This window comes from Prionailurus bengalensis, chromosome A3 (assembly GCF_016509475.1).
Source record: "Prionailurus bengalensis isolate Pbe53 chromosome A3, Fcat_Pben_1.1_paternal_pri, whole genome shotgun sequence".
In the NCBI taxonomy this organism is placed as follows: Eukaryota; Metazoa; Chordata; class Mammalia; order Carnivora; family Felidae; genus Prionailurus; species Prionailurus bengalensis.
Genome location: NC_057354.1, coordinates 117,201,806 through 117,219,461, shown reverse-complemented (window position 1 = coordinate 117,219,461; position 17,656 = coordinate 117,201,806). Strand labels below are relative to the sequence as shown.

Sequence of the window (17,656 nt, the reverse complement as noted above, 5' to 3'; positions counted from 1 at the left end):
TGCTCTATCCCTGACACCTGGAGTAATGCTTGGCACCTAGTGGATGCTCAGTGAATGCTTGTTGAATAACAGAGGCAATGAAGGCCATCGACGGTTCAAAGTGGAGATTTATCTAGCTGACTTCAGACAGGTGGCCTCGAGAGACCCGGCCGTGGAACAGGTAATTGTGCTGGGGAAGGAAGGAAAGAGGACAAGAGAGGTTAGAGTCACAGTAGTCCAACTTTCCCCCACAACAGTGACCTACAGAGGATAGAAAGATGGCAGGTGCTGGGTAGGAGAAGGGGAGGGCACAGCAACAGGGTCCCCTGAGGCACCAGCCTGTGTGTTTTCCCTGGGGCAGGGAGGGGCTTTGAATTTCTAGTTTGATAGGATGGCAAGTCAGAGGATGGAGTAGCATGTATGGTGTGATGCCGAGTGTGCCCGATGTTGGTCCGTGGTGCCAAACGTTTTTACTCCAGGGTTTCGTTTCGGACCATTTAGAATACATGATAGTATCATTTAAGCCGCACTGACCTATGGCTAGAGACCCAATGTATTAAGAATCCTTCTTAATTGAGAAATAGATCTAATAATTGTAACGACTCACTTGACAATTTTTATCTAAATGATTGACTCAGAGACATAATAGGTATCACCACATTGCAAGCCAGGGGGAGAATTTTTTTATTTTTCTTCATGCCATTTTTTTTTCACTATACTTATAATTTTGTATTACAGTAGTTAATACAAAAACTCACATCATCACATATATTTTTAGTAATTATCTAATAATCTCCCTTGCTACACAGGCCCTTATTTCCAGTGTCACACGTAAAGCCGCTTGAACATTCGATGGACTTTCCTAATGATGCTTGTGTGTAGGCTGAACGAGTTAAATCGGACACGTTAAGATTTCGTGATAAGCAGAACACGATGCTTTTGCATAGGCAAAAAGAATTTCCTCTACCAAAATTTTTGCTAATGCTCCCTTTTCGCAGGAGGGGGAAAGAATTGGGGTTGATGGGCACATGTTACCCATGAGACTGTATTTTCATTGTGCTCGGTAGAAATGAAGCTGATTTTCTGCCTATGGCTTCTCCCTCAAGGAGAACACCAAGAGGTGTGGGAACCTTTTCTCCTCTTGTTCCTTTGGAATGTCTCAAGTGGGTGGAATCTTCATGCTGAAGCAGCAGCAAGCTTCAACATTTTCATCACATACTCTACGGTTCAGACAGGGCAGTGGGGTGCTTGCGGTGGTGCTGAGGGGAGCAGGAAGTTCTGAATTAGTAAAAAATTAGACGCTAGCTTAAAATAAAATGTTCCTAAAGACCACTAGTGTCATTTAAAAAGTGCTCACGAATCTGGCTTAAATTCAGCTTTAAAATCCTAAATGAACAGACCGGTGTGCTGCTTCTGTAGATATTGAGGGTATTGACCCACGTGCACAGCTCTGGAGGAGTTTGGTCTCAGGGTTGGCTATTTTGTCAGAGTCGTTTGAATTGGATAGGTGAAGTTAAATGGTCTCAGAAATCTACTTGAACTGCACTGGATTTGAATTTTACTCATTTCTGGAGCGTAGGGGGTGTCAGTACCCAGATGCTGTGTCCTCATTGGCCTGAGCCAATCTCCTAGAGCTTCAGTTCTTTGAGCTCCAGCCCAACAGAACTGAGGCTGGCTTTCCTCGAACTAGACTTACCTTCTTCAGGACTGAACTAATTACTCTTCACATAACAAACCAGACTGGCAGAGAAATGAATCCTGTTAAAATGATACACAAAGCTTCAAGCATTCTTTTTATTCTTGTTTAATATGACTTCTGAGATTCAGCTTAAATCTCAGTACGCAGGGCTACTGACATTGGCTGCCCCTGACAGTTCTCGTTATGAAGGAGAGGTGTTACTCTCCAATATCTTTGGAAAAAAATATCCTAAGATGGATTTTAAAATGAATCCTAACAGCCACAGAAAGTCCCATATCGATGGCAGGGAAAGTGAATTTTGCATTACAGATAACAGAGAAGAGTAAAGTGAAAAACGCCAGCCCCCTTTACTGACCCTGCTAGTGAAAGTGAATTTCTAATAAGAATTCCAATAGATTATATGTATCAGTTCGAAGGATTGTGATTTTCTCAAATCCTCCTGCCCCTTTTTTTTTTTTTTTTAATTTTTTTTTTCAACGTTTATTTATTTTTGGGACAGAGAGAGACAGAGCATGAACGGGGGAGGGGCAGAGAGAGAGGGAGACACAGAATCGGAAACAGGCTCCAGGCTCTGAGCCATCAGCCCAGAGCCTGACGTGGGGCTCGAACTCCCGGACCGCGAGATCGTGACCTGGCTGAAGTCGGACGCCTAACCGACTGCGCCACCCAGGCGCCCCGCTCCTGCCCCTTTCTTGAAGGGAATAGAGTTTAGGGAATAAAGAAGTCGCCTGGAGTTTCGGGAGGCCTCACTTCACACTGCCCGGTGTGTGACCAAGGAGAGTCCAGTGCAATACTGTGCACTAGGCTCCTGTCTTGTATGAAACTTGACCAGCTGCTTATTGGTGCATATGCGTGCAAAAAGAATCTGCCTTTAACATTATTCTATTTCTTCTGAGAGCTGTGAGATACTGTACAAATATTATTTGAAATAATGCAAAAGTGTTAATTTTTTTTTTTCTCTCAAGGAGTAGAGGTACTAAGATGTGGAAAATTTGCCTGCAGTCTTCACAATTTCATCTTTTGGTGGGACATTTGAACTGGCTCTCTTTGGAGATTCCCTATTTCTAGACGCACTATGAAGACATATTATCTGCAACAAGTTTCAAAGACTTGCTATCCAGTAACAGTAGGTGTGTCTATAAACCTGAGAAGAGGGATTCTGTACAATCCTCTGTAATTGGGAGAGCAGACTCCCGTTATCCTCGTTTAGGACCGCCTGACTCCACAGACACCTCCTGGTCCCAAACTTGTGGCTTATTCTGGGCTTTGTTCTGTGGCTCTGGGAGTGGAGAGCGGGAGGTGCAAATTGGCAGTGGACAGGAAGTGCATCAGACCTATCGTGAAATATCAGGTGTGGCAAAAGAGAACCTTCCAAAGATAAGTTTTATGATTTTACTTTGCCAATAAGTCTGCAGTTGTAACAGACATTAAGGGAAGTGAGTGGTGTGGTGCCGAAGGCGTGAAGGTTGTTAAATGGACGTGATTCTCATAGTCCTGCTGCTTTCTTTCAGGAAACCACCCGATTAACTTTCTTCGCTAATTTTATGGTTTGCTAAAGAGATCTTTGAATAGAAAGAATAAACAGAACTGAGACTATAAACTTCTTTCTGGTCCGCTTCTGTATAAAGACTAAACGTAATTTGGCTTACTGGGATGACACACTGAATTAATTGGCCTTGGCTCCCAATGCATTAGGGGTCAAGGTGTCAAGGTTAATGAAAGGCACACACGTGTGCCCACGCACCACTCCTTTCCTGTGGGTTTGGGGCCGGGTGTTGGGATTTGCCTCACCCAGAGGTGAAGTCTCATATTGTTAAGTAAGGAAGTGAGGGTTCACCTAACTTGCTTGAGTCACAGGGGTTGGTAACTGCACCCGGTGCTCTTAGCTGCTGCCCGGTCTGCCTGCCGTCTCTCAAGGAGGTGCTGAGAGCTAAACCAGCCAAAATATTATAATCATCTGAAGTTTTGTCAATCTGCTATTCACCTATATTGGCAGATATTAAAATGTAAACATTCTAGACTCTAGCAACATGCACTAGTTGCTGAAGCTTAGTGGGAGTTCGTTCAATACGACTGTCTTTCAACTAATACCAGCTGACGTGCCTCTGAGCGAGCACTGGAGTGATGGCAGGACAAATAATTGTAATTGCTTTCAAGGAGGCAGTAGCCTTGGTAGATAGATGGAGTAAGGGAGATAGCTAGAGCGTGGGCAACAGAGGCAGCTGAGAAGTGGACTTTGGGCCAGCACTACAGACTCTGGTGTTCACGGTTGTTCCGAGGTTAGCCCGGTAGCGCATCTTTACCTGAAGGGTAACACTTGTTTTACGTTTACTGAACACTGAAGAGCGGGGAAGTCCTTGCTTCGGTTGTGTGGTCATAGTTCGTGTTCCTTCCTGCCCCCACCCTCATTGTAGGTAATGGTCTGTTCTTACACTGAACTTTTCCAATGTTTCAAAATTAAGTTAGAGCTAAAAATAGCTTTGTGCTTGGGTAGCGCATTAAAAGTGAAATACACCTACTCAGGATACCAAAGGAAAACAGAATCTTAATAGAAGCCTTACTGTTTGTTCTCAATAATTCTCTTTTATTTTAGGGCATCCTATGGAGGATTACGGGAATGCTGGGTTTTGTTTTGCATGTTCGCACAACATGGGCAACCATCTGCTGCGATGAACTTAGCAAAGTCAAATTGTATGTTCTTTGGGGACCCATTTAAAGATTCATTAGCTAAAGACAGATTGACAACACACTTCATACAGTTTTATGAGTCTTGTCATGGGGAGTCTGTTATCAAGGGTAGTCTGAATTTATATGCATCTTGTTTTTAGGTCCACAAAGCTCATGTGAATGTTAATCTTGCTGTTATTGGAGAGAATCTATTAAAGTAGTCTGATCACTTCGAATTTCTTGGTAAAGTCAAGTAAAGTTAATCTGCAGTTACAATCTCTTATAGCTCTAGAGCTTGCCAAGTATTATATGAAGCAGCCAGAAAATTTTTAAAAAATTGCTCAAACTGATGAAGTATCTTCCTTTTTGTGGTGCTTATTTTTAACATTTAAGCCAAGTTTTAAGTGTGATAGAGTCTTCTTACCCTTTTGAGCTGAAAAGGACTGGGTTCTAGCAGGTTCTTGCTACTGTTACTAAACAAGTGGCAGATGAAACCAAACCTGGTACAAACAGGAGAACCAGGAGGCCCAGAGGGGTGGGTACAAAGGCAGGGACATAGAGGCATGTTGTGACTTTGGAAATTCTCCCCACACCCAGCCCGGATCACTTGGGAATTGAGGAGGCATCCGAGCCAGTGCTTGTGCTCGTATACACTTCGTAATCTCATGAGGGGCAGCGAGGAAGGGAAACCATTCTCCCCATTGCACTGGGAGGTGCTGAGGTCCAGGCAGATCCGCTACCCCAAGGGGAGCCGGGACTCGCACCCTAACTGGGGGGAGAGAATCCAGTCTCCTGACTACTACGTAGATCATACTCTTTAAGAAAAATTAAGTTTATTCCCGCTCTTTTGATTTGCTATGATTTTGAGGTGCCACATATTAAACTGGTCATTCTCTTACAGATTGCCAGTTTCCCAGTGGTACGGTTGTGAACTTGTGGTGAGCTTCCTTATAGATACGGAATATAAATAAGTTATTCTAGCTTATGGTTTAACTAACATGGCTTCTCTAAACTGTCATTGTGTCTGTTCGTGCTCTAGGTCGGACTCTTCTATCATAGTGAATAAACAAGAGCATCTCTGGCATCTGTATGAATGGCCGTGGCCTTATGGCCGGGGAAGTACTGAGTGGACAGTAGTTGGGATTAATTTTGTGGTGATACCTAGGGCTTACAGTGAGTTAAATGAAACATCTTGAGGTCATATCTCAGTGTGGAGGTGTTTATTTACTTATCCACGTATACAGGCTTTTAAGACTTGACTATCATTTACATGAAAATTGATACCAATGAAGACAATTAGAATCAGCAAATCAAACTCAGTGGTAGTAAGGCACAACCTGAAAATGTAATGGATTTATAGTTTTTAAGAAGAGACAGGGATACAGTTTCCGCCCCCCTCCCCTCCCCCCCACCATTAATGACAATAAAGAGTTGGCTGTTTAGCCAGGTAGCATGCTCCCTGTTTAACTGGTTACTGGTGTTACAGATCTAAAATGAAATCGTTCTTCTCAGTTCTTGTCAGCTCCCCTGTCATTATCCTTTAGGAGACTGCGTCTCAAAGTATCACTCTTGGGCCCCTTTAGGTGGTTTATGAGTTAGATTAATGTTTACATAATTGGACTGTTTACTTTTGTACCTGGCATGAGCCAGAACTGTACTGATTATTTTTGGCAGTGAAGATAAAGAAAAAGTGGTGTTGAGGGTATCAGATGTGCAGAACCACTGACTAGGGCAAGGCATCTGCCATAGAAAGAATGGACACTTGTCCAGCGTTGGCCTAGAACAGAATGGCTTTCCCACATCCAAAGTGATACTTGTGATGTAGGTGAAAGTGGGGCGGTGGGGGAAAAGGTGGATATGTACATATAGTCCTTTTGCTCGGGAATGCTCAGAGCCTAGCAAGGAATGGAAAATGCTCTCCTCCCGAAGCAATGCTTTGGCACAGCTACCACCAGGAAAGAAGCTGAGCAAAGGGCCGGAGGAGCAGCAGAAAGAATGACGTGAAAATTCACTGGTAAAGCCTTGTTGCGTAGGTGTGTGTGTGTCAAATTCAACTGGTCCCCAGTTCGTTTTCGTGGAAATAAACGTAATGTGTGAAAAACAAGTTCAGAGCCCCCATGACAACATGCCAGTGTCAGTCTCTGCACGCCACTGCCCTGTAGCCCCTCTCCTCTCTGCCCCCCAGAAGAAGAATTCTGTGTTTCGGTCTGCATTTGGTAGCTAGACAAACGATGCTATGTATGTTTGAGCAGATGTGTGTCCCCTCGTCCACTGGGATCACATGATGCAGGGGGATGAACGTAGGTGAACACTGGAAGGAAGGACACTGCACCCCTCCTCAGGACCACTGATGGCCTGTTACTCCAGTGACCCGCCTGTGACTTGCAGGTGGACACGTCAGCGTGGTAACTTTCATGATGGAAACTGTTGGAAGGTTTTGGCCGGGGATGTATTGATACCTAGGCCCGTGAAGGGATGGGTTTCTATGCTTCAATGTATCACTGCTGCTTAAGATTTTTGCTTTTAAATGATCAGAGTTTATTTTAATTAGTGGAAAGTTTTAAATTAAGTAAGTGATAATGCAAATCTTGAGTTTTCAATCCAGTAGGAATCCTCACACTCAGTTTTCCCCTTTTTAGTAGGAGGGTTTTCTTAAGGCATGAGGTATATTAGCAGGATGTTTGAATCTCTGGATCTGTACGTACGGTGTTTTGTATCATATTCAAAGTACGCTGAATATCTGCTTTTCATTCACACGAGTGTATTCACATTTTCTTTATGGTACCGTAACTATTCATGTTTTTACAATCATCGTTGAATCAGCGCAATCGAAAGCATCCGGACATCATCTAAAGGGACATTTCAGTTAGTTGTCTCTGATTTTTCCTTTCCCGGTAAAGAATGAATGTCTTTCCCCGTGCCAGCCCATTACAAGCACCTCCTTTATTTCTGTTCCCTCCCCCCTCTTCAAGTGGTCCCGGTCCACATCAGCAAGGTAAGGAGCCACCCATGACTCCGACTATGAGACACATAAGCAGCGAATTCTGACTGCACCGAGGCAGAGCACACACAGTTTGAGAGAAGCAGGAGGCAGCATACATCAAACGCCCCCAAGTCGGGGCCTTGTGTTTCTCGCTTGTCTTTGTGATATTTTTCTTCTTTTGAAAGAATGAGATGAACCCATGCTCGAAACCTTTTCCTAAAGCATTTTGAAAATACAGCTGTTTCTGTGGCACTTCAAAACAAGTTGGCACAAAATGAAAAGCGACGTTTGGTCTCTGGTTGTGGGGGAGACATTTCCTGTCCCTCCTCCACGGGCTCAGGGTTCCCAAGTAAGATAAATGAGTGCCAGTGGGCTCAGGGCCCAGGCTGGTTTTTCAGAATGGTGTCCTCGTAATGACTGGTTCCAGGGGCAGTGGTGGCCTCTAAAGGTAAGCCCTGTTGCTGGTAGCCATAGTTGACATTTCCACACGGGAAGTGACGTAGCCTGAACAGAGGCACTTCCTTCATGTTGGCAGTCAGCGAGGATGGTTCTAGGAGCAGAGAGGCGCCCGGAAGTCTGCCAGTTGCAACGTTCGGTGGGACGGTACAGCTTCCCTCACGTCCCAGGTTTCCTCTCTCATGGTGCTCCTTCTTTGCCGGAGGATTGTTCTTTTTGGTGGGTTTCTCTGTAAACCATGAGCCATAAGTTGGGTTCCATAGGCTGGTGGGTTTGTTTCTGGATCCCTGGACTTTGTGTAGCTCTGATGGCGGGTTGGACTGAGAGAACGCCATATTAACGTGTCCCCCTTCCACGGCGGGCCCTCTGGTGACGCGAACAGAGAGCTCCACGGCCGTGGGTTTCTTGGAGGCTTTGCCGGAGGAAGTGGAAGGCGGAGGGGGCGGGGCAGCTGGATCCTGCCCTTCCTCCCGTTTAGCTTGTGGAGGGGAGACTAGGAGAGGAGGAATACCCTCCGGGTCTTGGGGCCTCATGGGCACCTTTTCTTCCTCCTCCACGAGTGGGCCATACTCTATGGGCAAAGCGGTGTTGATCACGTCTGGGTCCTACAGGTGGGAGAAACAAACCGATTAAGATGCTGAATCACAGAATTGTTGGATCTGGAAGATCCCTTAGCGATGGTCTCGTCCAAACTTACTTTACAGATGAAGAAACCATTCAGCGTTTATTGGGAATATATTAATTCATAGGCACCGGGGAATAGGAAGTGAACGGGAATCATCCTCATCCTTGAAGAGCTCGCAGAGGAAACCCTAGTATAGAAGTGTCAGGTGCTGGGAAGCAGCCAACTGCCCGGGGCAGGGGAGGCGACCAGGACAGGCTATGCAGGCTATGCCCACCACCTTGGGCAAATCTTGCAGATTCACGGGTTAAAAAATATATAAATCAGTTTAAAAAATTACTCCAGCATATTCCCAATAAAATCCTTCAACTACAAAAGTGTTTGACTTCGTGCGTGTGTGTGTGTGTGCACATGTGTATGCACACGCGTGTATGCACGCAGGACAAGAGGGAGGGGAAGGGAGGAGAGGAGACACAAATGCTGTGCTGGCTTACAAGATTTATCTCTTCTCGGCTGGGGCACCTGGATAGCTCAGTTGGTTAAGCACCCCACTTCGGTTTGGGTCATGGTCTTGTGGTCTGTGAGTTCGGGCCCCATGTTGGGCTCTGTGCTGACAGCTCAGAGCCTGGAGCCTGCTTCGGATTCTGTGTCTCCCTCTCTCTCTGCCCTTCCCCCTCTCATGTTCTTTCTCTCTCTGTCTCTCAAAAATAAACATTAAAAAAAAAAAGATTTCTCTTCTCGGGGCACCTGGGTGGCTCACTCGGTTAAGCGTCTGACTTCGGCTCAAGTCATGATTTTGCTGTCCATGAGTTTGGGCCCCACATCGGGCTCTGTGCTGACAGCTCAGAGCCTGGAGCTTGCTTTGGATTCTGTGTCTTCCTCTCTGCCCCTCCCCCACCCACTATCTCTCTTCCTTAAAAATAAAAACATTAAAAGGGGCGCCTGGGTGACGCAGTCGGTTAAGCGTCCGACTTCAGCCAGGTCACGATCTCGCCGTCCGGGAGTTCGAGCCCCACGTCGGGCTCTGGGCTGATGGCTCAGAGCCTGGAGCCGGTTTCCGATTCTGTGTCTCCCTCTCTCTCTGCCCCTCCCCCATTCATGCTCTGTCTCTCTCTGTCCCAAAAATAAATAAACGTTGAAAAAAAAATTAAAAAAAAAAAAATAAAAACATTAAAAAAAAAGATCTCTTTTCTTCCTAGCTACTTTCCATTTTCATATTTGGCTGGGCTACACTTGATAACTTTTCCCCTGTTACATCTTCGTGTGTGCAGATTACACAGTGGTTCTTTATCTGGCCTGGATATGCTCAGCCTCTTTGTGAAACCCACGAAATGCGGCAGTGCTGTGAGGAAAACCACTTACAAACCCGACTTTGTGCTAGATCATTTTTATAGCAGTGGATTGTAATATAGAAAGGCAGAAGCAGTTGCCAGAGATTGGAAGAAAATTTGTGGAAGGAAGCTTAAACTTGGGGGAATTTAATTCTTTAATATTTTATGCAAATTGGGAAAGCCATTGCTTCAGTTTTGCAGAAGAGCACATTGGTCCAGGATTTGTCAACAAGGAGTGTGAGAATAAAAATAACTACATCCTGGTTCTCTTATTGTTTAGTTCTTTCCCTGTTAATTATTAATCTCTATGGGGGGAGTCATTCAAAATATACTTGTACAGAATTACCTGCTTTTAAGAGGGATGTTATATACTTTGGAGAAAAATTACTCCGAAGTGTGTGTGTGTGTGTGTAGACTACACACACACACACACACACACACACACATTCAAGTGGGTATATTCCATTAGTATAACAATAACCTAAAATGCCATTCACAGAACACCAAGTTTTCTGAAAGAACCCCAAGTAACTTGATATCTAGATAAATGCCAGTGCCCTCACTTTTTTTTTTTTATGTTTTTATGTTATTTTTGAGAGAGAGAGACAGAGTGAGAGTGGGGGAGGGGCACAGAGAGACAGAGACAGAATCCGAAGCAGATTCTAGGCTCCAGGCTCTGAGTTGTCAACGCAGAGCCCGATGTGGGGCTTGGACTCACGAACCGTGAGATCATGACCTGAGCTGAAGTCTGTCGCCCAACCGACTGAGCCACCCAGTTGCCCCAGTGCCTTCACTTTTGAACGGAAGATGCTGGAAGGGTGAGACTCTGGTGCTGGGAACGAAGGATGTGGCTTGAACATGTATGTGTCTCCTGTCACAACTAAGGTGATTTAGAGAGGTCGTGGCTCATTGTCTGACTTCTGAAATACTCTCGAGAGTCAGATATCCTGGCAGAATGAGAGCCGAGAGAGGGAAAGATGTGTGGAGAGGTGACACTGCCACAGGGAGGGAGCATCCCTGAAGGGTCAGCTGGTGGTACAGGTGGAGGGACTCCTGGGGGGGGACAGGGGGGCACCATGCAGCTGGTGATGCAGGTGGAGGGGCTCCACCTCCACTGACACGTGGGGAAGGGGGTGAGACTGGGTGTAGATGTCCAGGCAGGGGGGGAAATGAATTCTTAGCTTCTCCTCTCCTGAGGTAGGAGGCATAGTTTGCTAGAATGGGGTAGAAAATGGAGAATTTAGAGTCCTTTTTGAAGGAAATAAGGACCAGCAGTACTGCTAGGAAGCTGTGTGGCTTGGAGAAACCTCTCCAAGCCTCAACTCATCTGGAAAGTGGGGATATTTTGTGTACCTGACTGAGGATACAATGGAATACATGGAAAGCGATTTGCGTATTACAGATGCTGTACTAACGCCTTTGATGATGTTAAAATTTCTCCGAATCACCTTGTTCCTCCCTTGAATCCCTCTGATACAGGTCATTGGGCATAGGATTTAACAATTATATACTGGCAGTGGTTTCACATTAGCATTTCTCTAGCCACACCATAAACTGTTTGAGAGCAGGTGTTTCCCATACGTCTCTGAAGCTCCAGTTTTGTCTACAAAACCATTAGTTACCCAGTAGGGTTTTAGTCAACACTTGTGAGTCCTGATTCCCTAGTATTATTGAGTGTCTGAAACTGCATCATGTGTTGGTGAAGGAAGAGGCGGTAACTAGCATTTATTTCCAAACCGGGCAAACTGAGGCACTCGTCATTTTTTACTGCAGAGATAACCATTCTAGTGATTGCAACTCCCTATTTCCTGGCTGGTTTAACTTTCATTTCACATTTTGGGATTTGCCATCTTTTCCATATAAATGCTGGTCAAAGGGAAAAGAGTTTATACCTGGGTGCAGTATTCAATCCTCTCCAAAATTATGGCAAAGTTGGGCCTATCTTCAGGCTGATGTTGCCAGCACTGGGTCATTATCCGGTATCTAAAAGAAGAGTAAGCACACTCATTAAAACCGGGAGAAGCAAGGGTGAAAAATAGTTTCCCCAGCACTTTCCCAGGGGGACCAGAGGTGGCACTGTCTTGGAGAGTGAAAACTCATCTATGTCCCATGTGGCTGGCATATGCCGCCCTCTGCCGCTGGGCCAAGGAATCGCGCCCAGGTGTAAGGCTATTAGAACACCAAAGCTCATTAACAGAAGTCCTGGTGTTTACATGAAATATGGCTCCTCTCATTCCATTTCTGAACTGAAGTCACCTCTGGGGAAGAATATTCTAATTATATTTCCCATCTGCCTTGCTTGTGGGAAGGAGGTGAGGGATGCCCGACAAGACAGCAGAAAATGCAGGGATTGGAAATCTTTAAAGGTGACTTGAAACAGATGGCATAGGGCAGCCGGGGTGGAGTCTGGGACACAGATTCCTAAGAGGTGTGGGGGAGCCTGGTGAGTCCACAGCCTCCAGTCAGACAGTAGATAACTTTCAAGTCATGACATTACTGCTTCCGAGGGGCTGGAGGACTAACCCTCCTCACGCAAGTCACAGACACACTCCTATCCTGGGGCATATTAAATGAGGTCAGCCATCTGCCCCTTCATCTTAAAAAAGCATATGTGGCTGCAATATTTTTTGAAAAGGAAAGTCATCCTTAGCAACTTGTAGAAATGTTCCCAAAAGAGTCATACACGGGCCCAGGACAGTTCTTAGGTGGGTCCATCCGTCCTCCGCTGGTGACGAACTCCAGAACTTCCTGGTTGCTTTTGCTAGGGTATGGCATGTATCCAAGAGAAAATATTTCCCACAGCAGCACTCCAAAGGACCTGTGTACAGAACAGAAGATACGATATGGGCACACACACGCACACACGCACGCAGATATATAGACATACACACAGGGACACACAAAGACATACACATACAGATATAAAATTTGACTCTCTTGTTACACATTTTCCCAGATTGGGAATTCTTAATATGGAGAACAACAAAAAGAATGAGAAAGTAGCCACATGCGATGCTCCATAAAAAGGTAACCATTGTTAGCATGGTCTTTTTTTTGTTCCAGTCAAGTTCCTGTACTTAGATTTTTTTTTTTTTACATCACTGCAGTTATATTTAATAAGCAATTTTGAACCTTGACTGTTTTTGCAGTTTCCATTACAGGATAAACATTTTCTATGCCAATAGAAACATTTGAAATGGTCCCAAAACATTCCCTGGAGTAGTTGTGCCATAATTTGCCTAATCATTTCCATATTGTTTTTAATTTTTTACAATATTTCAAAGACTGGTGAACATCTTTGTGCATTTTTTAAAAGAACAATTTCCTTAGGAAAAATTCTTCAAATTTGGGATTAGGATAATCTAGTAAAATCTAGGATAATTCTAGTAGAATGGCTAGATCAAAAGAATATGAACACCAAAAAATTCTTGGCACATACTGTCCACTTCCACTCTTCCAAATGTGTCATTCCCAATAACCAAGCAGCACTATGCAATAATGCATCAGACATTCTCCCCGACATTGAGTATTCTTATCAAAAATGAGAATTATTGCTGATTTTAAGGTAGAAAATGGTAGAATCTTTTAGATTATATTTATTGACTTGATGATGATCATGGTTGTTTTCTCAAGTATATTCACTCCCCCCCCCACCATGAATTGTTTGTATTTTTTTGCCCATTTATGTCTACATATTGTTTTGGTATTTATTAATTTTCTTTTTTATTTGTAGACCTACTTTATCAGTGATACTAACCTTTATCCAAAATTGAAATAATTCTATCAGTTGCTTTCTAATTCCACTTTTTAGCATCCCAAAGATTTTTATTTTTAGGTAGTCAAATCTATTTTTTAAAATTTTGTGATTTCCTCCATCTGTTTTATAGAGTGTACAATCCTCCCTTCACCAAAGACTAGATGAGTATTTGCTGTTTTCTTCTAAGTTGTATTTGTTCTTCCTCTCCAGCTGGATTTGAGAACTTAGTTTGGTGTGTGGTGTGAGGTAAGGGTCTACATTGAATCATTTGCAAACAACAAATCCTCTAATACTATTCATAGAATAATTTCCCCCTGACTATTGACTTTTGAGTAAAAACACGTCTGTTTCTGAGCTCTCTATTCACTTCATCTATTTGCCTGCTCCTTGCATGATGCCATTCTGTGTTACATTTTGTGTATTTATGTTGCAATATCTGGTAGGACAGTTTTTTCCTTAAGAAATGTAGTTGAATTCTCATTTGTTAATCTGTTTTAAATGACCTTTATTTTTTTGTTTTATTAAAAATTTTTTAATATTTTTGAGACAGAGAGAGACAGAGCATGAGTGGGGGAGGGGCAGAGAGCGAGGGAGACACAGAATCTGAAGCAGGCTCCAGACTCTGAGCCGTCAGCATAGAGCCCAATGTGGGGCTTGAACTCACGGAATGTGAGATCATGACCTGAGCTGAAGTCGGACGCTCAACTGACTGAGCCACCCAGGCATCCCTAGTTTTATTTTTTAAATGTTTACATTCATTTTGAGAGAGAGAAAGCGCATGAGTGCAAGTCAGGGAAAGAAAGAGAGAGAGAGAGAATCCCAAGCAGGATCTGAGCTGTCAGCGCAGAGCCTGATGTGGGGCTCAAACTCACGAACTGTGAGATCATGACCTGAGCCAAAACCAAGAGTTGGACGCTTAACAGGTGCCCCGTTTTAAATAAACTTTAAAATGATGCTATCATGTTCCAGAAGCATCATCTTTCATATTTTGACTAAAATTTTTATTTTAGCCTTTAATTTCTTACTTAGCTTTTTGGCAAAAAGAAAAAAAAAAGGGTCTATCCTTGTTTTTGCATCTGGGTGTAGTTTTCAGATGTTAATAAATATTCTATCAAAAATTGTAGAGAACTATAGCTTCTCCATCTCCTAAGGAAAAAAAAAGTCCATCATCTTGGTGAAATTTCAAAGATTCTTGTGAGGAGCATTGGGCAAAGATATTGTCCATATTTTTCAGGTGAGAATTCTAAAGCAGAGGTTATTATACAGTTAATCTGAGACAGACTGGAATACGTTATTAGATCTCTCGATTCTGCTAACTACAAATTGCCTGGTGTATATATTCTTCTCAGTTTGTCTTCCCCCAAGGCAAAACAAAATAGGCAAAATCATGCAAAAAAAACCTGGTAGTAAGGCATAATGAATTCCAGCTATCTTTTTTCTGCCTGTCTAGGTAGCTAGAGAAATAGATTGTAGTATCCTTTGAGAGAAGCAGCATATTAGACAGCAAATAGATATTATTTTCTTGGTTTGGAGTTCAAAGGAGCAAGAGGCAGTGTTGGTCATAGAACTTTGATAATTTTAGGTAAGGAGAGTTGTCATATTTAGCAAATAGCCATACAGGAACCATATTTCTTCCAGACAAACAAGAGATGCTTTTAAAATATAAGTATATCCCAAATACTGCCTGGGATATACTTATACTAAAAAATTACTCACTGTTCATCTGAAATCCAATTTTAACTGGTCATCTTGTATTTTATGTGCCAAATGGTTCTATGTTTTGTGTGCCAAATGGTTCTTTAATCACCTATAAGCCTGTCCTAAGTAGGAGCAATAGAGCCCACGGCTTTGCCCCAAAACCTTCAAAGCCAAATAAAAACAAGTATTTAAAAAACAAAACAAAACAAGATACTCTTCCTTCTCTTGGTATTAAACTTGCTCTGCCTGAAATTAAAGAAACAGCTTAAGTAACTGCTGATTAAATTGTTTTAAGAATTTGAATCAGTGAAGATAATCTGGTGACAAGGTTTTAAAATCGTGAATCGTGCTGTGCTCATCAGTCTTTTAAAGTTACATTTTATTTTCCTTTATTCATAGCTTGGAGCACAGTTTTTGGAAAAATGGGAACCAAAAGTGCGTCTGGCTTTTGGAATGGGTAAGTCAGGGGGATGAAAGGCAGAGCGTCGGGAATACAGTCAGTGGGATTGTAACAGCGCTGTGTGGCGACAGGTGGTAGCCACATTTGTGATGAGCACAGCATAATGTATACACTCGTCCAATCACTATGTTGTACATTATGTGTCACCGGTACTTCAACAACAATAAAAAGGTTACTGTACTGTATTTAGGTATCCAGCCAGCTGATCCCACTGTCTCCTGCAGTTCTCCTGGGAGCTCGAGACTCACAGACCAGAAGTCCACTCAGCATCTCCACTGGCCTGTCTTACAGGCATCTCAGACTGGACTTGTCCAAAAACTCTTTCCGCACCCAACCCATATCCTCTGTTCTCTCCAGTGGCGGCCATCCCAGGAAGTGCCCTCGACCTCACTCTTGCCACACATCCCACTCTACAGCTGACTTTCAGCAATCCTGTCCACCCTCAAGGCACAGCTCGAATCCTACCACGGCTACTGGCTGCCCTGCCACCACTAAGCCTGCCTCTCTGTTCTCTTATCGAGAAATGGGCAGGGTTTCCCATCTTCACCTGCCCCACTCCAGTATCACTTCATTGGCAGCCAGAGTGATTTTTTTTTTTTTTTTTTTTTACAGATCCTGTCAAGCTCTGGCTTCCAACCTTTCAGGGGCATCCCATTGTGCGCTGAATAGAACCCACATCCCCTAACCTGGTTCCTAGGGCACTCCACGTCCGGCCCCTGCCTGCCCTTCTTTCTCAACTGTCACTGGCCCTCAGGCTCACCAGCTCCAGCCATGAAGACTTGTTTTCATTCCTCAAACAAGCTCATCTTGCTTCTGCCACTGGCCTTTTACATTTGACTTTCCCCGCAGCCTGGAAAGCCTTCCTCTCAGATCTTTCCATCTTTCTGCCATTCAGGCATTGGGCTGTCACCTCCTCCATGGAGCTTTCCCCACCATCTGGACTAAACAGCCTCCCTCCTCAGGCCCCTCCACCCCACACTCTTTATCCTCTGCTTTTTTGTCTCCATGGCACTCATCAATATCCGAGGTTATGCAATTTATCTGTGTCTTTAAGCATTTTAATTAGGAAATAATGTAAGCTTTAAAAAGGAAAGGTAATATAATAGATAATTTTGTACCTAGATGTTAAACTTTTGTCTTATTTGTGTCCAGTCTCCTTTTCTTTTTTTGAAGAAAAAAAAATACAGTTAAGTCCCAACCTCCCTCCTCTCCTCCTCCCCTCCCTCCCCGTCCCTCACTGAAGTTGGAATGTAACATTCCCATCTATGTTTGCAGAGTTTCTGCAATGTGTGAAAGCCTAATAACAAATCTGTATTATAGACTTGGCTTTTGTATTGTAAAATTATGCATAATGATATCCCACCCCTTTCTGGAACTTGTCTTTCTTTCAATAAAGGTTGCATACAGATTTATCCATGTTGATACATGCAGGTTTAGTGTGTTCTTTCATATTGCTAGTTTTCTGTGATATCGGTAAACCACCATTTATTTTCCATCCCCCATTTGAGGGATACTTAAGTTGTTTTTGCCTTTTCTCTATTATAAACAGTGTTGCAAATGAACATCCTTGCCCCAATCCATTTTTGTCAACCTCTAAAGTAGACACTTGGAAATAGAATTGCTGGGTCACAGGATAGACGTGTGTTCAGAACAGTTACCTAATTACAGAACTTACTATCTGCATTTGGCTAGGGTAGTTGGTGATGTTCTAACTTTGGTGCACATGGAATCACCCAGAGGGCTCCTTAAAACACAGATTGGTGGGCCCCACCCCTAGAGCTCCTGTTTCATTAGGCCCGAGGTGAGGGCTAAGCACCTGCATTTCTAACAAGTCTCAGGTGATGCTGGGGCTGCTGATCCCAGGACCACTGTGATCCACTGGGTTTGGGTAAGTCACATCCCAGTGACTTAAAACAACAAAGGCTCCTGCTCACATCATCAAAACATGGGTCAGGAAGAGGATTCTGATCATTGTGACTCCCCCGTCTTGTGATGTGTTTCGCA

At 43.7% G+C, this 17,656-nt stretch overlaps 1 protein-coding gene and 1 long non-coding RNA gene across 2 annotated transcripts in view; one reads left to right on the top strand and one right to left on the bottom strand.

Moving 5' to 3' along the window:
- Positions 1–6,825: 6,825 nt before the first annotated feature.
- The window catches only part of ALK (ALK receptor tyrosine kinase), a 38,123-nt gene continuing 27,292 nt past the window's right edge, over positions 6,826–17,656 (bottom strand). The window contains exons 12-14 of the mRNA XM_043604218.1: positions 12,421–12,555; positions 11,630–11,720; positions 6,826–8,389 (exon numbers count right to left, since the gene is read on the bottom strand). Of these exons, the coding sequence (XP_043460153.1) occupies positions 7,703–8,389; positions 11,630–11,720; positions 12,421–12,555 (913 nt within the window). The 3' untranslated portion in view covers positions 6,826–7,702. The remainder of the gene's footprint in view (positions 8,390–11,629; positions 11,721–12,420; positions 12,556–17,656) is intronic.
- Positions 14,429–17,076, top strand: LOC122497296. Its single transcript, XR_006301076.1, has 2 exons — positions 14,429–15,649; positions 16,265–17,076. It is a non-coding gene; the product is annotated as an uncharacterized LOC122497296 (long non-coding RNA).